The sequence below is a fragment of the Nelusetta ayraudi genome, unplaced genomic scaffold (assembly GCF_046127955.1).
Source record: "Nelusetta ayraudi isolate G7.1 ecotype Tasmania unplaced genomic scaffold, CSIRO-AGI_Nayr_v1 ptg000033l, whole genome shotgun sequence".
Lineage (NCBI taxonomy): Eukaryota > Metazoa > Chordata > Actinopteri > Tetraodontiformes > Monacanthidae > Nelusetta > Nelusetta ayraudi.
The window spans coordinates 518,834-538,163 of record NW_027466083.1 but is presented as its reverse complement, the minus strand read 5'-3'; the positions used below and the strand labels follow the sequence as shown (position 1 = coordinate 538,163).

Sequence of the window (19,330 nt, the reverse complement as noted above, 5' to 3'; positions counted from 1 at the left end):
TTTTTTTAGATATATTTTCCCAGATTGAGCACGGAGTAGGAACGTCTACCTCTGCTGCACAGGAGGGGACAAAAGTGTCAAAAGGTCATTCTTTATTAAAAGTTCTATGTAGCTTAAGCATGCAGAGAAAACAGCTTCAAAACGGCTCGAGACGCAACAGCACCCCCTCCAGGTATTTCCAACATGCACGTTGGTTCAAATGTGGCCAGGGGGGGTTGGCTGCTGGACTCTCAGAAGAGCTCATTTTTTTTATGACATGGTCAAGACGACTGTAGGAAAATAATAATAATAATGCTACTGTAAACTTTGAAAAGAAGCCAGAAGAGCTCACACTGAGTGAGCAGCCAGCCTCACTTCTCAAATGTCTGGGTGATACATGATACAGCGCCGTTTTAATCTCAGAGGCCCGTTGACAGGCTCGTCGAGTCACATGGGATTTTCATTTTTGTTCTCCGCAAAGGCAAAACTACAGAAGCGCATTGCTGCCACCCTAGAAAAAAATAAAAATAGAACAGGGCTCAGTATAGAGTGAAATCATCATGTTTTCACGAGATAATTATCCCGAAATTACGTGAAACTGATCGTGTTATTTAGTGATAAATGACACGTTATTTTATGAAAGTTTCACGTTATAACGTGAAAATGATCACGGAAAAATGTGAAACTATCACGTTATTCCATGATCATTTTCACGTAAATGCACTTGCATCAACTCAAGTTGATTGAAAAGTTTGCGTTATATAACAAGAAAATTATCCCGAAATAACGTCATAGTTTCACGGTTTTATGTGAAAATCACAATATAATGTGAAACTTTCACAAAACATGAAAATGATCACAAAATAACAGGACTTTCACAAATGAACGTGAAAATGATCGCGTAAAAATGTCAGAGCTTCACATTGTAACGTCATACTGAGCCCTGTTTTTTTTTTTGTTTTTTTTGTGTTTTTTCCCCTGGGTGGCAGCAACGCACTTCCGTACAAAACCACATTGTCACCCGGTCTTTATTACAATGCAATTGAAAGTCGATCCCCTCACTTGTAGCACGTGGGGGGGGATCAGTCGATTCTTTCACTTATTTGCAGGGTTATGAGGACCAAAAAAAAAAAGAAATACAAAACTAAAATGTTGACATTAGTTCCTGCGCACCCAAACTGATCAGGGTGCTCACACACGTAACAGTTTATTTACTTTCCCAGCAGCCACACAGCAACACCTGGTAATAATGCTGTAATAAATATATATCAACCCCAGCATGAGAGCACGCGTACCTAAACATGGCAATGACCAGCTGAAGATGTGAACTCTTTCTTCACCATCATGGCACACAGCAAGGCTTTTTCTCCAGAAATAAAGTGTCTACAAATCAATCTACTGATCTGAGCTACGGCAAAGGTCAAGGTTCACAGTCCAGAGCTCATCAGTTTCCACACCGTAATGAACTTCACTTGGAGCTCGAGGACAGAAGAGCCACTCCAGAGACGTGTTGTTGTTCGAAGGTGCTCCTATTCCACAACGGCTGACTCCAGCGTGGAAGCTGGAAGCTGATTGGGCGACGGAGGCCCATGGTTTCCATCCGGTGTCTTACATTGACAAGGTGGTCGTCTGGTGGCTCAGTGATGTTGGTTTAACAAACACCATCTGGTGATTTTTTTTTTTTTTGTGTGTGTGTTCCTCCAGATAGAACATGTGATGACGATGGGACTTACAAAAAAAAAAAAAAGAAAAAAAGTTGTTTGTGTCACCAAACGTTGATTTCATCATTGTGCTTATTGGTTGAGAGATTCACTCGTCTGTTGTCCTCACATCAGCGAAGGGAAAACACTGTCCAGTGCTCAGCTAAAGGTGTGTCTTTGTCAATATGCATGATGTATTGTTTCATTATTTTTCCTTTCGCTGCATGTACGTGTACACCGGTGTGTGTTCAGAGATACTGCGCCAGCCATTGCAGTTAGTTCCCATTGGCAGCCGTGTCTGTTAGTTAGTGGCCCCCAATCCATCGGATCAGCGAAGGGGCCGCTGTCCCTCCATGGCGACGGTTCAGCAGAACCGCCTGGGCAAACTAACCAATGGCTCGGTGTGTATCTCTCAGTGTTTATCGAGGTCCAACTTGGGCAGGTTCTGCAGTAGCGCGTTGTGGTCCACGTTCACACTGGCCATCAGTCCGCCTTTGTTCAGTGGCTCTCCACTGTAGTCAATGTCCTCCCCTTTCAGGGTGGTCATTTTCCCCCCTACAAGTACGGAGGTTAAAAGTCATTGGTAAAGCACAGTGGCATCAACAAGCATCTGGTTGACGTGAGAATGACGGGCTAACACACTAACTGGTAGGATAATTAGCATGTGGTATCAATAACCTAGCAAATCATTTAGACTTCCTGGATATCCTCACTTGTCTTGTAAGTCTCATTTGAGCCTCATTTGAATTATTGCTAATTTAATTGATTTATTTGATTGATTGTTGATATTTTATAGTGTTATACATATCCCAGCCATATCTGGAAATTACAGCTCTTAAAAAAGAAAGTTATTGGAGTCATCTTAATGCTCCCTCTGATCCTCATTTATATGGTTATAAACTTCTGAAGCTTACAGAGTGGCACATTTTTTATAATGCCTGTGTAATGTATAATGTAGTATTAAGACTCAATGACAGACTCAGTTGTTTTCCCCTTGTGTTATCATGAGTGGGGGAAGGCATTGGGGTGAGACAACTTAAGGGAAAGAAAAAGAAGCTGAACTGTGCTAGTTTGAGTGTAAAACCTGTGAAGGTTCAACAAACTGGACTGATATTGACAGCACTATGAAAGAGTCGGCGTCTCCGTCCATCTCTAAAAAGCAAGCATTGTTTTTGAATGATGTCCGATGTTATTAAATCATGTCTCATTCTAAAACTACTGATAACAGTTGAGGATTTAAAATGATGAATTTCTCTCTTTAGCGTACGTTTGCATCCATGTATGTAGTTTCATGCGCCAGCATCTGATGTGTGTGTGTGTGTGTGTGTGTGTGTGAGAGAGTGTCTTTGTATCAGGGGAAGTTTTTGGTTTTAGGTTGGGTTGGATTGGGTGGAACTGGGTGATTGATTTGTGATTGGTGGTTGCTGTATGGTGTCTGGGCCGCTGCTCATAAGCTGTAGAAGCTTCTGGGGAGTCCCGTTGTTACAAACACACTTTGATTGAATGTTATTGCTATTTGTATTTTCATTGATTTGTAAAATAAAACTAAATGGGAACGGAAGTCCAATACAATTCACACTGAAGCAGAATCAATGGACATGACATTGGGACTGTGTGTTGGCTTTCTCCTCATGGCGTCAGACAGATGAGATCTCACTCATTAACAGGTTACACTTTGATTGGTGCTTGATGTGCAGACCGTCTGTGCTATTGATGAAGGAGGAGCCCATATCTTCAGTTAAAGCTATTTCTTATGGACTGTGTGTGTGTGTGTGTGTGTGTGTGTGTGTGTGTGTGTGTGTGTGTGTGTGTGTGTGTGTGTAATAATAACCTTCTGTTCTAGTGTGCTCCCCCTGCAGGTACACAGGGTCCATGACTACATAAGCCATGCTGAGGCCCAGCAGTAGTGGTCTTTAGACCTTTGCGTGCTCAGGGTTTTTGTTTGTCAGCAACTGGAGGCTTATTTCTCATACTTACTCACCGATGTGCTACATTATTTATGTGCTACGTCGTTTTTGTATGGAAAATGAATCAAGATAATTTCTTCATTTCAAATCAACAACCTCTTCCCGGACACACTTTTCTTTCAAGCGTCTACACAGCCGAACCCAGAGTGACGAAGACAGAAGGAAATGTCGCAGTCGCTAACAACGATGCAAACCAAGTGTCTCGTTAAACCCAGCTGGGCGGCCTCAACGGTGTTGAAACATAACGGAAGTGATTTTACCCAGGGAGGTCAGCAGAGCATCGCCGGCACAGATGTCCCACTTCTTAATGTAGGTGACGTGGATGTAGAGGTCTGCTTGGTCCATGGCGTCCGCCTCATTAGTCTGGATCTCCAAAAGGGACAGGACCTTGTATCCTGGAAGAGGAAAAGAAATGTGTTCGGCTCATCCCGTACTGTCCAAGCAAAAGGCAGTGGGCGCCTTGGTTTCAATTCCTCAAAGCGGAACCGTCTTTAGTGGAATACACGGCCTCAAATATTGCCAGATTTGCCAACACGCTCGATATGTCAACAAAGACCTGGGTCCCCTCTAAGGCTCATTCAAAGGCTGAGCATTTTGGAGAAAGAAAATACATCGACAATTAATTCTGACTGAAATTGCAATTGCAATTTGATTTGTGATTATACAACGAGCTTAAACAGTCAGCAATTCCCAGTCAGTGCGGCTTGACTGGCACACATGGCAGAGCCTGGGGAAGATGGGGAGGGGGTTGTCACCTCACCTGCGCCACCTGCTGGTATGATAGTCGTGCTGTTTCCAAAAGCACGTTGAACGAAGCTGGCCACTTCTCCCGAGTGGGAGCGAGACACAGTCACCTTCGGAGGACTGACGCTGTAGGACGGGCGGTGCCTCATATTTGATCCCTGACCGACGAAGCCCCAGGCTGGGAGGGTGTGTGTGTGGGCAGAAGTGGGAGAGGCATCATTACTGTTTAAACAACTCCAAGTTGACTGTCGTCACGCACTCCCAATAAAAAAAACTAAATCATTTTTAACACAATGGTAAGATTGCAAAGCTGCAGACACTCACCAGTCAAGCCACTGAAGGGCTGGTGTATGACTCCAATGACTGGTTTACCATCTACTGCCACACACACCATCGTTGTCACGTACTTCAGCAGTTTTTCTAAGACATGGAAGAGATGATGAAGAGGAGGAGCAGAGTGGAACATACATACATACATACATACATACATACAGGTGTCAAAATACAGATGTGAGAGTGTCCTCCACACTCTGTTGAGGAATATTTGTAAATGTGCTTAAAGCAAATTTAGGTTCACCTGAGAGCTGTCAGCACACGTACAATTTAGCAGTAAGGTTTTAATATTGAAATAACAATTGGAACATGCCCTGCGATGAACTGGCGACTTGTCCAGGGTGTCACCCCGCCTTCGCCCTAAGACAGCTGGGATAGGCTCCAGCAGACCCCCGTGACCCTGAGCTTGGGACTAAGCGGGTATGGAAAATGAATGAATGAATGAATTGGAACACAAGGCTTCTGAACAGAACAGACAAACGATGTCTTGACTGGACAACTTGCACTTGTCAACATTCAATATAAAGTGAACTCAACATTTTCTTCTTCAATATGTTAAGTTTTTAGCTCCAATGTGTGTAAAGAAGTACATTGACTTTTCAATTTCAAAGATATGGACATGTTTAAAAATGATGATTTTTTTTTTCCTTTTAAACAAGATTTAAAACAAGAAACAAGAAAAAAAATAATAAATGTAGTAAATTTGTGTGTAGAAAAAACGTAGATGTTCCAGGCCTGTCAGTCATCACATGAACATCGACTGACACTGTGCACACATGAGACAACTGATGACGAAGAAGACTGGAGTGTATTCAGCTACACTGATGTTGTACAGTTGTGCTTCTTACAATGACAGTGCATGGACCTAATTGGGCGTGTTGCATTCCTGTTTCCCTTTAATCTACACGCCCAGGCACAGTCCCTCTCAGTGTCCTAACAGTTAGTAAGAAGACTGTGAAGGAGCAAACAAAGATTTCTTGAGAACACTTGGTACAAGTACACACTTTTAGCAGCTATTAAGGTTTTGGTTCCTTGATGTATAAGTACAGGTATTAACACAGGCATTAATACTACTAATATTGCGACTATAATACTACTTAATACTACTATAAATGATGGATTGAGGATGTAAATAGCCTATTTTACCCATAATCCATTGTTTCTACGGTATGCATATACAATGAACACACAAGTAATGTGCAATGTAGAAACAATGATTTATAAATGATAAATAAAATATTTGCAAATAATTTGTTGATGCTAAAAGTGTGCCGTTATCAAAAGTGTTCCCCATATTTGTAACACTCCCGTCTTGCCGTCAACACTTCTGCGTACAGAACGTGCTCGACGAGGTGGGTGTGTCCTACACGCCATTCACGAGCACAATTGGTCACGTACTGGATTCCCAAACCCTGGATTCCCAGCAAACCACTGTGACTCCAGGGTTTCCTTGGGCCAACACTGGAAGATGACGACATGCACACCTGTGTATTCCTTCGTGGCATCCAGTGGGTCGATCCACACGGTGACGCTATCCACCGGAACGAGCTTGCTCCCTTCTATCTTATTCAGTATGTCAGCGGGAATGTTCTGGCTCCAAGTGATCTTGTCCTCCTCCTTGTCATGTTCCTCACTGTTTACCTGTCAACACACACATGCACAGTGACCCACAGGACCAGCTCATTGGCTGGCTTATGCCAGGCATAATCCTTCAGTCTCTTGCCCGTCCCTCCCCAAGCAACACATTTCAGTGTCTGGTTTTTCCAGTTTGACTTGTATGAAGTTGGGCGTGGGCACAGGAATGGGAAGCAGGAGGCGACGGCCAACCGCAAACTGCCGATAGAACTCACGGTGACTTGGGGGAAAGTGTTCTTGATGAGGTTGAACATCTTTCTGTGAGACTTGAGGTCACCCATGGTGAGAGGCTCGTCGGCTCCCTCCTTGGTCTTGCTCTTTATCGTCTCCTGCAAGCCGTTTTCTTCTCGCACCGTCTTCACCTGGAGGTGAAGGAAGCAACTCACATCACACCTTCGTATCCATCTGTACGTGTACGAGCGCAGACAGTTTATTGTTCATAGTGAAGCAGTAGAGATGGATTTCTCATCCAAAATTATAAACTGGATACCAGTTCACGCAGCTGGAAGTGTTGTTGTTGTTTTTTTTACCTCTTTCCCACCGAGCACCGCTGCCTCCACAGCGACGGCCAGCAGCTCTCTCAGATCCACAGACTTCCTCTGTCTGCACAACAAAACAAGAATGTGTCAGTCACGAATCTGCAAACCCATAGATGACCCCTTTTCTGCTCCCCTTTTTCAGGAGACGCTACCAGTGGATCTACTTGAAAGGGTCAACTTCCATTCATCTTCAACACCTGCTTTCTCATGCATTCAGGGACACGGACGTGTTGCTGGAGCCGAACCCCTGCTGTCTTAGGGGTGAAGGCAGGGTAGCCCACACTCAGTGCTTACATAAGATCTTAAAATCAAGAACAGTGTTGGTTGACTCATATGAAAAGAGATGGACCAGACTCAAAGCCAAGCTCAGGAGAACTCTGAAAAAAAAATGCAGGAGAATTTGTTGGAGCTGGGAGTGCGAAAAAGTAAGAGACTGGATTCTCATTGCCAATGGGAATTATTAGGAAATCAAACATTGGATATGTGGTATGCACGTACGTATGTGAGTATGTATACTACCAGTCAAAAAGGTTGGACGCATAGTTCTGATTTAATGTGTTTCTTCTTTCATTTTCATGACTATTTACGTCGTACATTGTCAATAAAGGCATTCATCAAAACTATGAATGAACACATATGGAATATGTATTCAACAAACAAGTGTGAAGTAAGTTGAGCTTAACGATCTAGAATAGACACCCTTCATATAAAATATATAGAACATAACATATTGAGGTATTTTTACCAAATTAATCCACATATCTTCTCCAATATTTGATGTCTTCACTGTGTATCGACAGTGTATGAGGTGGGTCACCAAAACATTCCATCCATCTGCTGCTGCTCCCCCCCCCCCCCCCCCCCCACACACACACACACACATTTTAGAACCCCTTGAGGCCCACCAGTCAGAAAGTTTGCCCAGCCTGGTGTAGAAAGTAGTTAAGATAAAGAAGACACCGGTGTGTCCAAACTTTTGACTGGTATGTATGTATGTATGTATGCATGTATACGCGACTTGCAGCCGTCTTACCTGAAGGCAGCCAGGCGGTTGGAGATCACTCCCGAGTACAGGTGGTAGATAACGCCGACTCCAAGGAGGCAGAACACGGCCACGCCGAGCGGAGACAGCCGAATGCCCATCGGAGCCATTATTTCAGAGAAAATACTCTCAGCGGTGAAAACGAGGACAGCGCGGTGCTCACGACGTGGAGACGCGGCGGGACCAACGGAGCTGGCCGAAGTGACGTGGCTCCCAACTACGACCGCAGCCTCAGCACACCCACATGCCGCTTATTCACGCTTGTGCCTTCGCGCGTCGGCTAATTATATCGACGGTTTACGAGCAAATAGCCGCAGGTAGACTGCGAACTGAAGCGACAGCTAATTCCAGCAGTTCGCGAGACGTTAAACAGCCGGCCGAGAAAATAATTTCACCGAATGAGCGACGAGCTGTGTTGTCAGTAGCGACATTTCGCCAGTCTTGCACACGGACCACGGACCTGATTCCGCCGTCAGTCGTTGGTGTTGGAGTTCAAGCAGAACAATCAATTCTCTGTTCAGTCAAAAAAAAAAAAAAAAAAAATTCTAGCCAACGATACGCATACATATAGCAGTAGAGCATACGGACCACTTTGACTTCTTCCGGGTCGGCAGTGGTGACGTCACCAGTGTGAGGAACAGAGGGAGGTGGTTTTGTGGCGATAGCTAGCGAGATAACTAAATAAATAATGCTATAAAACACTTAATTTTGTATGTGACATGCTAAGTAATAACAAATATTATAAGGATGCATTTGAAAACATCAAATATGGTGTAGATTTACAGAAAGGTCAGGTTAAGTTGTGATATTTTGCGGCTTTTATTTAGTCACACGGTTGTTACCCATTCATTTAAGAGTTTTGAGGGAATTTTTGACATTCAAGTTTTTATCAGCTGGCAGGAGACATTTAAATTATATTAAATGGATTAATTTGTATTATCTGGCAAATTCTCTCATTTTCAGTTGAATAGTATATCTACCTAACTATGTATTTTTTTCATTTGTTTTATTTTTTATTTTTCAAAGAAGGGAAAGAAAAAACTGTTTTTGCCCCCCAGCAAAGAAAGGTCAAAAGTGAGTCAGGCAGACTGATCTTGTATCAGGCCTAAGAATGAAGAGATCTAAATGTGAATCACCATGCCATATGTACTGTAGTACATTTACAGTGCAGGTAAATGTACAATGTAATGTGCACATTTGCTTTCAAACCAGTGACATGTTAAAATGGGTTTCTCTTGCATTTATTCTCAATATTGTCAAATGCAGTCCGACATATAAAAAAGTTGTAGTTTTAAAGCAACATAAGCAAGGCAACTTACTTACTTTGTTCATGGATGGAAAACAATGTCTCATGAAAGAAGAATTATAACGTATTGGTCCTTACCAAATACAATATCTCCAACTGTTAAATGTTGCCTTGTGCACAGAAACAGGCTGAGCAATCATGCTCCATCCTAAGCTCTGTTGTTGTGTCCTTGGGCAAGACACTTGACCCACATTGCCTCTTATGAATGTGATCAGAGGAGTCGTTTGGTGTAGACCTGCAGTCATGATTCCCTCAGTTTGTCCCCAGGGCAGCTGTGGCTACACACCAGCAGTGTGAGCGCTTTGGGTGCTTTATAAATATAAATACAATATAAATCCATTATTATTTAATTTATTGTTATTTCCCTCTGTTCTGATACAGTTTTGATTTCTGTGATGTCTGATCATCTCTTTTCCTTGTCCTCAAGCCCTTCATTCTCTTGCACATTTAAAAAAAAAAAATATATATATATATATATGTAAACCGCTATCTGCGCCATGATTCCCTATTGAATTAGTTTCTTCCACGCTTCCATTCTTGATCTCTTTCACCTCACTCAGCTGGCCATTTCACAGTGATATGATAAGGCTTCAGCTCCTCCTCAGATACCAAGTCAGGGGCGCAGCTCATGAGGTCATGACCTCGAAATGACTTGGGGAAGGCAATGACATCACGGATGCTTGGTGCCCCGACCATAATGGAGACCAGACGGTCCAAACCTGCAAAAAAAATTAAATAGTAGACAATTTTCATCTTGAACACCATAAACTTTACATTTCATTATTGGCAGTTTTGGCCTCCTTACAACTGCTGCTTATTTAAAATAATGAAAATGCTACAATCAATTTTTATAAATCCACTATGATTACCTCTTTAGTCCACAAAATAGTTGAACTACTCAGTTTAACAGTCATGCAAGAGACTGGAACTGGAAATGGTGATTTAATTTTATTTTTTACTCTTTATATAATACCAGTGGTATAATGCATAGAGTTTTGTGTACATTATAAAATAAGTGTTGTTGTTTTTTTTCAAGTCCTCGAAGTTCATGAGCAGACGGATATGGCACATTTACACATTTTGCATTTATTTAATTCCCATAATGATCTGTCACCAGACCAAATACTGTAAAATGTTAAGACTACTTCTTCAGCAACATTACCAAGTGCAATGCCTCCATGTGGTGGTGCGCCTGAGTCCAGAGCTTCAAGTAAGTGGGACAGAAGACTCGGATCCTCCTGTAGCACACAGATAGACACATTTAGGACAATCCCAATCTTTATTCTAAAAGTACGGCAATAATCAAACGACTCACCTTCAGGATGTTCTTCAAGACGTAAAGCTGCTCCGATGCCTTGTGAATACGAATGGAGCCGCCGCCAATCTCACAGCCATTTAGCACCAGGTCATAATGTTGACCACGTACCTGGGAACGACAATTACAGGCCTGAAGTTCAATCTACTCCCTAGAATATGAGAATTCTCATCTTCACTCTTCAGGAGTGAGAGAAATGCTTTTTTTGTGAGGCCTGTAGAGGTTTTGACAAAGAAAACCTTGTTAATTGCAGGAAGTACACCACCGAAATGAATTTATTAAATCTGGGCATGGCCATAATAGGGCGCCTTAGATATACTATTGAGAATGGAGGGGGCTGAATATTAGCAGCATCCATTGTCTTTCCTAGATTCCTAGTTTTCTTCTTTGTAAATTAGGAGATGGAATTTTAGGACAAAATCCCCATAATAATCCCAATTTGGTCAGTTACCCAGTGCTACACTCGAATGTGATATGATTCCTTGTTCCAAATCTGGCAGCCAAGCATACTAATGCGATGCCGGATAAAACAGCCTCTGAGTGAACGTGGCTACCTTGTGCGGCTGCGTGTAGAGCAAGTGTGCGTCCTCAGGCAGCGCGGCAGTGAAGGGATGATGAGCCGACTCAAGCTCCTCTGGCTCCTCCTCTCGGGGCAAAAAGAGAGGGAAGTCCACAACCCAGAGGAAGTGAAAAGCAGAGGGATCCCGGAGCGCGACGCCGTGAGACTCCAGCAGCTCTGCACACTGCAGACGAAGATGACCCAGCAGAGGGCGCTGCAAATTGTAGGGGCAGAGTGAGAGAACAGGATGTGGCCAACTTCCTGTCTTTTGCGCACCAGGTTTGATGATGCTCTCTTACCACAGCTTGGAGGGAAGACGCTGCTATCAGCAGCAGGTCTCCCGCTTTGGCTCCAGTCTTGTGAAGCAGCTCTTCTTGGGCTGTGACAGACAGCAGCTTTTTCAGAGGAGACTTCAGCGTCCCGTCGGCCTTCACCAGCACGGTGCTCAGTTCCTTGAGACGAGCACGGGAGAGACGTGATGAGGAATGTGAAAATGATGGATGATAAGATGTGACAAATGACAGATAACTTGCGTCTCAAGTTCTTCTCCGGTCTAAATACATGACCAAGTGAAAGGGGAAACACGCCATTTTTATTTATTTATTTTTTTTTTTATCATTGTCAGACAAGCTAATCAAAATCTAGTATGTGAAGCTCTATATGTTCTGTGTTGGCAGGTCCGTCACTGATAGCGGTCCCCCTTGAAAACACGACAGAGTGATAATAACCAAAGGCGGCCCTTCGGGTGTAGGGTTAAATCTAGCATCATTTTCGATAAGCAAATCCAGCTCGTTCGCTTGACATTCACACACTTGCGGCACCATTTACTTTTTTTCATCAATCAACACCTTCCTTGCTCGGCCAGCGGTTGCTTCGCACAAGAGCCCAATGAGGGGACAGAGTGTTGGCGAAGTTTTGGTTTACTCGCTATGCTGCCAAGTGGTGAAAAACATACTGAAACTTTTGTTTTTGTTATCTTACGCCACCCCAAAAAAAAAAAAAAAAAAGTTTCTCTGCAAAACTAAAGCTTTGAAAGAACGAAATGTAGTGAAAAATCGTGATTTAATCAGAAAATGTAGTTTTTCATTTTAACTAAATAATTAGTCCAGACATGCCTAAAAACTTCAGCATCAGCCAGCTTTGAGTCTTTTTTTGAATTATTATTTTAAATCAAGTAGTGTCAGAAAAAACCTCGCGTGACAAAATGGTGAAAAGTTGAGACCATGATGAAATTTAAAAAAAAAAAGCAAAGATCCTGAACCTACCTGTCCAAACTGAGTCTTCGCTGTGGATTTCAACTGATCCAACTCTTTCCCACTAAACAGTTTCTGTGGAAATCACAACAGCTTAGACAAGAATACAAAGGTAAACCGTGGCAAAATCACAGAGACATCAAAGATTTTTCCCACCGCTCCTCCAGGGACACAGATGGCCTGGACTGAACCCTCCGGCTGAGTTAGAGCTCGTTTGAGGAATTCAATATCTGTGGATAAGAAAACCTCACCGAGGTCCATGAGCTGGAAGGACCGGTGGGTGAGACGAAAGAAGATTTAGATTTAGATGACAGCAACAGAATGACTTTGGCCAATAAAACAACACAGGGACAGAAGATGCAGTTGATCTCAAATTGTGTCTCTGTACATTGACTCAAATATTCAAGGAATTTCAAAGAATTGGCAGCTGATTAGAGAACGACATTGATGCAACACAATTTGTATTTACCCACTACGTGGTTATTTCATGTCTCATTGCCTCATGGGCCAAATATAATGACACTGGCCAGAGTTTGACACCTATGTTTTTTTAAGGTGAGTTGTGGCACTTTGGAGACGATACACTAGCTATGTGTAGGTATGTGACGGCAGACACACAGCCTTCCTGATCCAGTTACCCACCTTCATATCAAACCTGGTGTCAGGCTTGTCCACGCCGTAGTCCCTCATGGCCCGCTCGTACGTCATGGTTGGGAACGGAGCAGTGACGGAGCCTTTCTCCGCCGGCCAGGAGTGTTGAATCAAACCCTCCACCAAGGACATGATGCCGGCCTTGTCCACAAAAGACATCTCTATGTCTACCTGGAGGGGATCGGAGGACAGGACAAGCATGAGGCTGCAGTAATGTGCATGGACAGCAGGTCGGCACATGGAGCGAATGAGGCTTTGACATTTCCTGATTTGTGATCTAGTAAATCCTTTCCAAACATGGAACCATGCTGAAAACTGTGAAGGGCCCCCATCTCATAGGATGTTACAATTAATTCAAATACCACTGATGTGTGTGTGGAGGCGAAACTGAGAAATGGAGCTACAGTGTGAAGAACGAACCACAGACGGTTATTCACTCAAAAGGCACAAACACATGTTATTTATGTTTGCAACCATGGAGAAAAGCAAGGTAGAATGTTCTTTATCTTATGTTGCAAGAACAGACAGACAGACAGACAGACAGACAGATAGACAGACAGATAGATAGATAGATAGATAGATACAGAGAGATAGACTGACAGACAGACAGACAGACAGACAGATAAATAGATAGATAGATAGATAGATAGATAGATAGATAGATACAGAGAGATAGACTGACAGACAGACAGACAGACAGACAGACAGACAGACAGACAGACAGATAAATAGATAGATAGATAGATAGATAGATAGATAGATAGATAGATAGATAGATAGAAACAGAGAGATAGACAGATAGATGGATAGAATTAGAGTCTATCTTAGTGTCAGTTAGTAGTTGACATGGTCTCACCTGTGTAAACTCGGGCTGTCGGTCTGGTTTGGAGCCTTCATCTCTGTAGCAACGGGCCACCTGGAAGTACCTGCCAGAGTTTCAGACAAAGCAGAGGCCACAGCAGTGAACCACTGCTGCATAACAGTCAGCCTGAGTCAGTCTCAGGCTTGGCACAAATCCCTGTCTCAGCCTAATATACGTTTTTGCATTTCACATGGTTTTTAGATAAGGCACTGCTTACAGTACACATTTCCATCTACTTTGTAGCTTCCTACACTGTTATAGTGCCAGTTGGGAGCTCCAACAAAATAGGTGCTGAATGATGACGTTCAATGCTCTCTTGAGAATAAAAAAAATCAAAAAAACAAGACAAAATAAAATCCATCATTACAAAACTTGTATGGAGGATTAACAACAATATTTAGAAATGTAAACCAGTAGACCAGAAATGAATTACCAAACATGGCAATCTAATAATAAAACACTTTTGCAGGTGATGTAACGATACAGTATCTCTCTAATCACGAGGTGACTGCAGATCCTCATTCACACAAGTCATGCTTTTCAGTCGCCTGATAATATGGATATGACACAATATCACTAATCAATGTTACATTTCATAATCACAACCTTTAAAGCTTTTCTACTTTTCACAGTGCTCTGCCCTCAATAGGCAACACAGGCAGATGTTTGTTTTTAAGCTTTCAAAATTGTGATGTCTGTTCAACAGGAACCGATCAACATGGGTCCATGCAAAAATACATGTCATATTTGGACACTTTATCATGCACACCGGGAAGTTACTCACAGGGTTCTCTGTGTGCACTCAAATGTATTTAAAATACAATCAAAACCAGTATGAGGACCATGACAAGGACACTGAAGTCCATGTGAAGACAGCAATTGAAGAGAAATAAAACGTCCACCAAATGTTAATCATCAGGGCACACAACAGTCTACACAATGCCCACCTGTCTATACCAGCCACCATGAGAAGCTGCTTGAACTGCTGTGGACTCTGGGGGAGAGAATAAAAGCGTCCTGGCTCTCGGGACGGAACCACAAATTCTTTGGCTCCCTGAAATGAGGAGGAACAAACATCAAAGGTGTCTGACTGAAAAAAACAGCCACAGTGGACTCTCAATTTAGCCGACTTTTATTGTTATATAAAGCACAAGCTTACCCCGGGCGTCCTTTTAAACAAGGTTGGAGTTTCCACATCCACAAAACCTGCAGATGAGCAGAAAGAAAGCAGCACAAATGACTCACAGGCTATTTTCACATTAAACAGAGATACTGTGAATGTTATAACAATGATGGTCAGTCATGCGCTGGCATAGATGTGGCAAAGAGGAGGAGCCATACATACCATGCACATTACACAGGTATTCTCTCATCTTCATCACCAGCTCAGACCTCAGCCTGAGGCTCTTCTGCATGTGGGGGGACCTCAAGTCCAGGTAGCGATATTGCATCCGCAGCAACTCAGATTTCTGTTTGACCAAAGTGAAAACCACAACCATTCAGGGCCTCAGGCAAACAAGACACGTGGTAATAAACACAGGCATTTGACTTACTTTGACAAAATCTTTGATTTCAAAGGGCAGCTTTCGGCACAAGTTGAAAACTTCCACACTCTCGGCGAGGACTTCTACTTCCCCTGTCGGCATCTCCTGTTGACATCCACACAAGAGAAAGAGAGGAGTGAGTGCATGGAATAAGTGATCAGACGCTGCAGAAGTTAGCAAATGTTTTAGAAATAAATCTTGTTAGACTGTTAAAGTGATGAAACCTCATCATTAGTAAGTCTCTAGGCTAACATGGGCTGATGAGGGACTTGTATTTCCATCTGGTTGAGCAGGTTGAGATATTCTGCTATCACCGAGGCAGCGTGAGTCTGAACCCTAACGTGGGAGCCGAGCCTGTTGAATAGTTTTGCTTGTCCTACACAAGCTTTAGCACTGTTCTCAGCATTTAGAGAGTAAATGACAATTTTAAATCACACCTGCTAAGCAATTCAACACTGAGGAGTGAAAGCACAGACTGGCTTTAGCTGATAAATCTTTAGACTTTTCAGGCTATTTCCTCAATATATCCACTCCATCACATAAAAATATGGAGAGAAACTAAGAGGGCCGACGCATATGATAAAAAAGTCTTCACTTTTTAAGACGCTCATTATCGAACACAATATTTGCAACAACAGTTGTTCAGACCTTGTTGTCCTGCCCCTCTGGCCGTGGTCTGACTTTTCCAGTCACCTGGATGACTGACTCCACCGTGAGGCTGCACAGTGCCGCTTTCAAACTACTGGCAGACTTCAAACACAGGGAAACTGGGGTCAAATCTGATCACACAGTGATGTACATTTATACCAAAAGCACAGCAGTAGATTCTGGAGCTTATTAGACACTGCATTAAAAAAATATTAAAACATTTTTAGCCTCCAGGAACCCCCAGCGACAATGAGTGCAGAAGGAAGTTGGTATAAAAGATGGATGAATACATCCAGGCTGTCAGTCTCTCGTCTGTAGCATTGCACACAGCAAAGAGCGAATTCAGAGACAATGTGAAAGTAGCTGAGCAGTGAAGTCACTCTCTGATTGCTCCCCTCGTCATCCTCACCTCCTCCTGAGGGATGAGAACTTGTGTCAAGCCGCTGAAGTCTCGCAGGATGACAAAAAGGTCCTGCCTGTTGGGAGTCAGTCAAAGGTTTAGCATGAGACCGGCCATGTTAACTAAAATAAGCAACATTCACACATTCACAACTTTAACTGCAGGAGAGACGGCGGTGTTTTCTATTTAATTGTGCAGAAAATCATCATTACAAAACAACAGCAGATGCCTGTCAACAGAAGGCAACAGGATTCAATGACCTACACAGATTGTTTTTAACATATGTAAAAAAAAAAAACAACACACAACTTCATCTTGAAGTATCTACCGTATCATGTCAATGTGAAGACAACAGTCATGAGGAATACCTGAGGTACTGGACCCAACCGCACAAAGTGACCCTCTCTCCCACATGGTGCGGTCTGAGCTCTCCGCAGGTGTGACTCCTGAGCGACAGGCTGCTGGGACCTGAGGCAGGAAACAAGGCTGCTATGAGAATTCCTCATCAATTCCTCTGATGTCGTCTACATTCATCTACAAAGAACTTCATGCTGCTCTATCATGACAGTAGAACACTTCACCATTATTTTGTGTTAGGGTTGCCACAGACCGCTTTAATTATTTTTTATTATTTTATTTGAATGCATAAAGATGGCCCATTCACTCATTGGTTATCTATTACTGCTTCTACAGCTCCACTGCTGGCACCTATCCCAGCTGTCTTGGGGCGAAGGTGGTGCTACACCCTGGAGAACGGGCTGGGCAAATGTTTGACTGGTGGGGCCACAATGAGCTCTAAAATATGCCAGAGAGGGGGGGTAGCGGAGCAGCAGCAGGTGGATGGAGTGTTTTGGTGAGCCACCTCATAGGAGGAAAACAATATATCATGGGGTATGGAGAAAAAATGTGTTTAAATGTCAATTGAAAATGAAGAAAAGCAAAGTAACAACAAATTCAGTGTCTCCGAAGGCCCACTGTGTTTCGCTCTTTATTGAAATGACTCATAAAACAATGGAAAAACTGATGAAATACGGCTATTTTACTACTCACTGACTATTAATAACATTTCTTCAAGTTCGGCGAGCCGGAATAAAAACAAAACTTAACGGTCCGCATTTGGCCCCCGGGCCGTAGTTTGCCCATGCCTAGTTCCAAGATGTCATTTTTAAATGGGCTTTTGAATTTAAAGGCAGGTCAAACACAAATGTGTTTTATTGCTGCAAGTCTGCTCTGTCTCAGCAGATTCATTTGGTGGCGGTAATACTCCAGGAAAAGGTAATAGACTGCAAAATAAAACATCGAACGAAGACTATTTTTCGCACTGGGGCGTCATTTTACCTGCGTTGTGAACCCCTACAGCAGGTTGAGTGCCGTGGGAGCGGCTCACTGGACTGGTGAGAGCTCGTCCTTGGCTTGCGGTCGGAGTGAAGGACACGCTGCGGTGAAGATCTCTGCGAGCTCCGAGTCCTCTCCACACTCTCTGCAGCAGGTATCTGCTCCTCGCTGCCATTTGATTGTGAACTCAGGCGGCGGGCGGGCGGAAGTGTTGAAGGTGTCACCTGGCTGGTCTGAGGCTGGAAGTCTCAGCATCTGAGATCCGGTAGGACGGCGATGGAGCCGAGGAGAATCACCGCTGCTGATTTCTGTTCCTTATTCCACGTGTCGCTCCTTCCTTCGCTCCTCTTCTCGGTCCTACATACAAGTGATTGGCTCAAGGTTATCAAGACTACTTAGTAACTGCGATAAATGCCACTCTGCGAGTTCAAGCACATGCATTCGCCTAAGGGGGGGGGGGGGGGGGGAGATGTTCTTGCGCATGATTTGATGTCTGTTTAGCTTGCTACTGCTAGTGGCTACATAACTATCGAAATCAACAGCTACCCCCACGATCGGAGATTGCTGCCGAAATTTGCTCTATGCCGAGTGCCGAACTGCGGTGCCAATTTTCAAAATATTACGTTAAGGGAAAACAATAAATGAACGAATTGACCGTACCGACGTACAGAACGTCCACTTGTGTAAACACCTGTTTATGAGAGAAACAGGCATGACGAGAAACGCAACTATAACTTACTGAAGTCACAAATGAAGCAGTTTAAATTAATATTTTGTGCCATTGTAAAATACGTATACAAATACATAAAAAAGTGTTTGTGAGGAACCAAACAGTGGTTACCGAAGAGCGTGTCTGTGACAAGATATGTCCAAGTAGTGTTGCCGTAGCTCATGTGACGTAACAGGATGTAAATAGACTTTTCAAAATAAACGTTATTTATTAAAAGTTACTTATTTTTTTGTTGGTATTTTTCTATTACCACTTATACTGATTATTATCTCGTTTCATAATTTCTTTTTGTCTGAAAACATGATTGTACCATTAAACAAACGAGTTAATATGTGGATTAAAAAAGGGAAGAACAGCTTTATTTTTATTTATTCATTTAGATCGAAGAGAAATGTATCTACATAGATATATTTTAGAGTAACAGAAACTTAATTTAATTGTCACAAAGCTTTAACTGCTGAAAACATTTTAAACTAATGTAGTTTATTTATTTATTTACTTGACGAATTACACATATTATTAGTATTAACTTAATCAGACTTTTTGTATTTCTGATTATTTTGGCCTGATATGTACTACATGTGATTTAGTGTAAATAATTGCAAAGAATGTAAGCTTATTTCGTGTTTGTAATTGTAATGCCTCAATTAAAACTATCTTGTGAACTACATGTGTAAAATAAAGACTTATCATATCAATTATCATCATCATTGAGTTGGGGCTGGCCTCAAACTTTGGAGCTTGAACTACAACAGTATTATAGCTAAAACTAAATATTGGAAAGTATG

At 42.7% G+C, this 19,330-nt stretch overlaps 2 protein-coding genes across 2 annotated transcripts; both read right to left on the bottom strand.

Moving 5' to 3' along the window:
• Window positions 1-1,887: 1,887 nt before the first annotated feature.
• On the bottom strand, window positions 1,888-8,453 carry bpnt2 (3'(2'), 5'-bisphosphate nucleotidase 2). The gene is made up of 8 exons (XM_076031333.1): window positions 7,931-8,453; window positions 6,889-6,961; window positions 6,574-6,720; window positions 6,208-6,364; window positions 4,715-4,810; window positions 4,407-4,568; window positions 3,907-4,041; window positions 1,888-2,234 (listed from the first exon to the last, which is right to left on the bottom strand). The coding sequence occupies exons 1-8, from the start codon at window positions 8,047-8,049 to the stop codon at window positions 2,092-2,094; spliced, it is 1,032 nt and encodes a 343-aa protein (XP_075887448.1). The 5' UTR covers window positions 8,050-8,453; the 3' UTR covers window positions 1,888-2,091.
• Window positions 8,454-8,484: 31 nt separating this feature from the next.
• dars2 (aspartyl-tRNA synthetase 2, mitochondrial) lies at window positions 8,485-18,248 on the bottom strand. The gene is made up of 17 exons (XM_076031332.1): window positions 17,816-18,248; window positions 16,846-16,945; window positions 16,487-16,553; window positions 16,078-16,179; window positions 15,439-15,534; window positions 15,231-15,354; window positions 15,045-15,091; window positions 14,833-14,939; window positions 13,880-13,949; window positions 13,015-13,194; window positions 12,529-12,636; window positions 12,385-12,447; window positions 11,419-11,571; window positions 11,115-11,333; window positions 10,561-10,671; window positions 10,408-10,483; window positions 8,485-9,964 (listed from the first exon to the last, which is right to left on the bottom strand). The coding sequence occupies exons 1-17, from the start codon at window positions 17,985-17,987 to the stop codon at window positions 9,798-9,800; spliced, it is 1,962 nt and encodes a 653-aa protein (XP_075887447.1). The 5' UTR covers window positions 17,988-18,248; the 3' UTR covers window positions 8,485-9,797.
• Window positions 18,249-19,330: the final 1,082 nt, after the last annotated feature.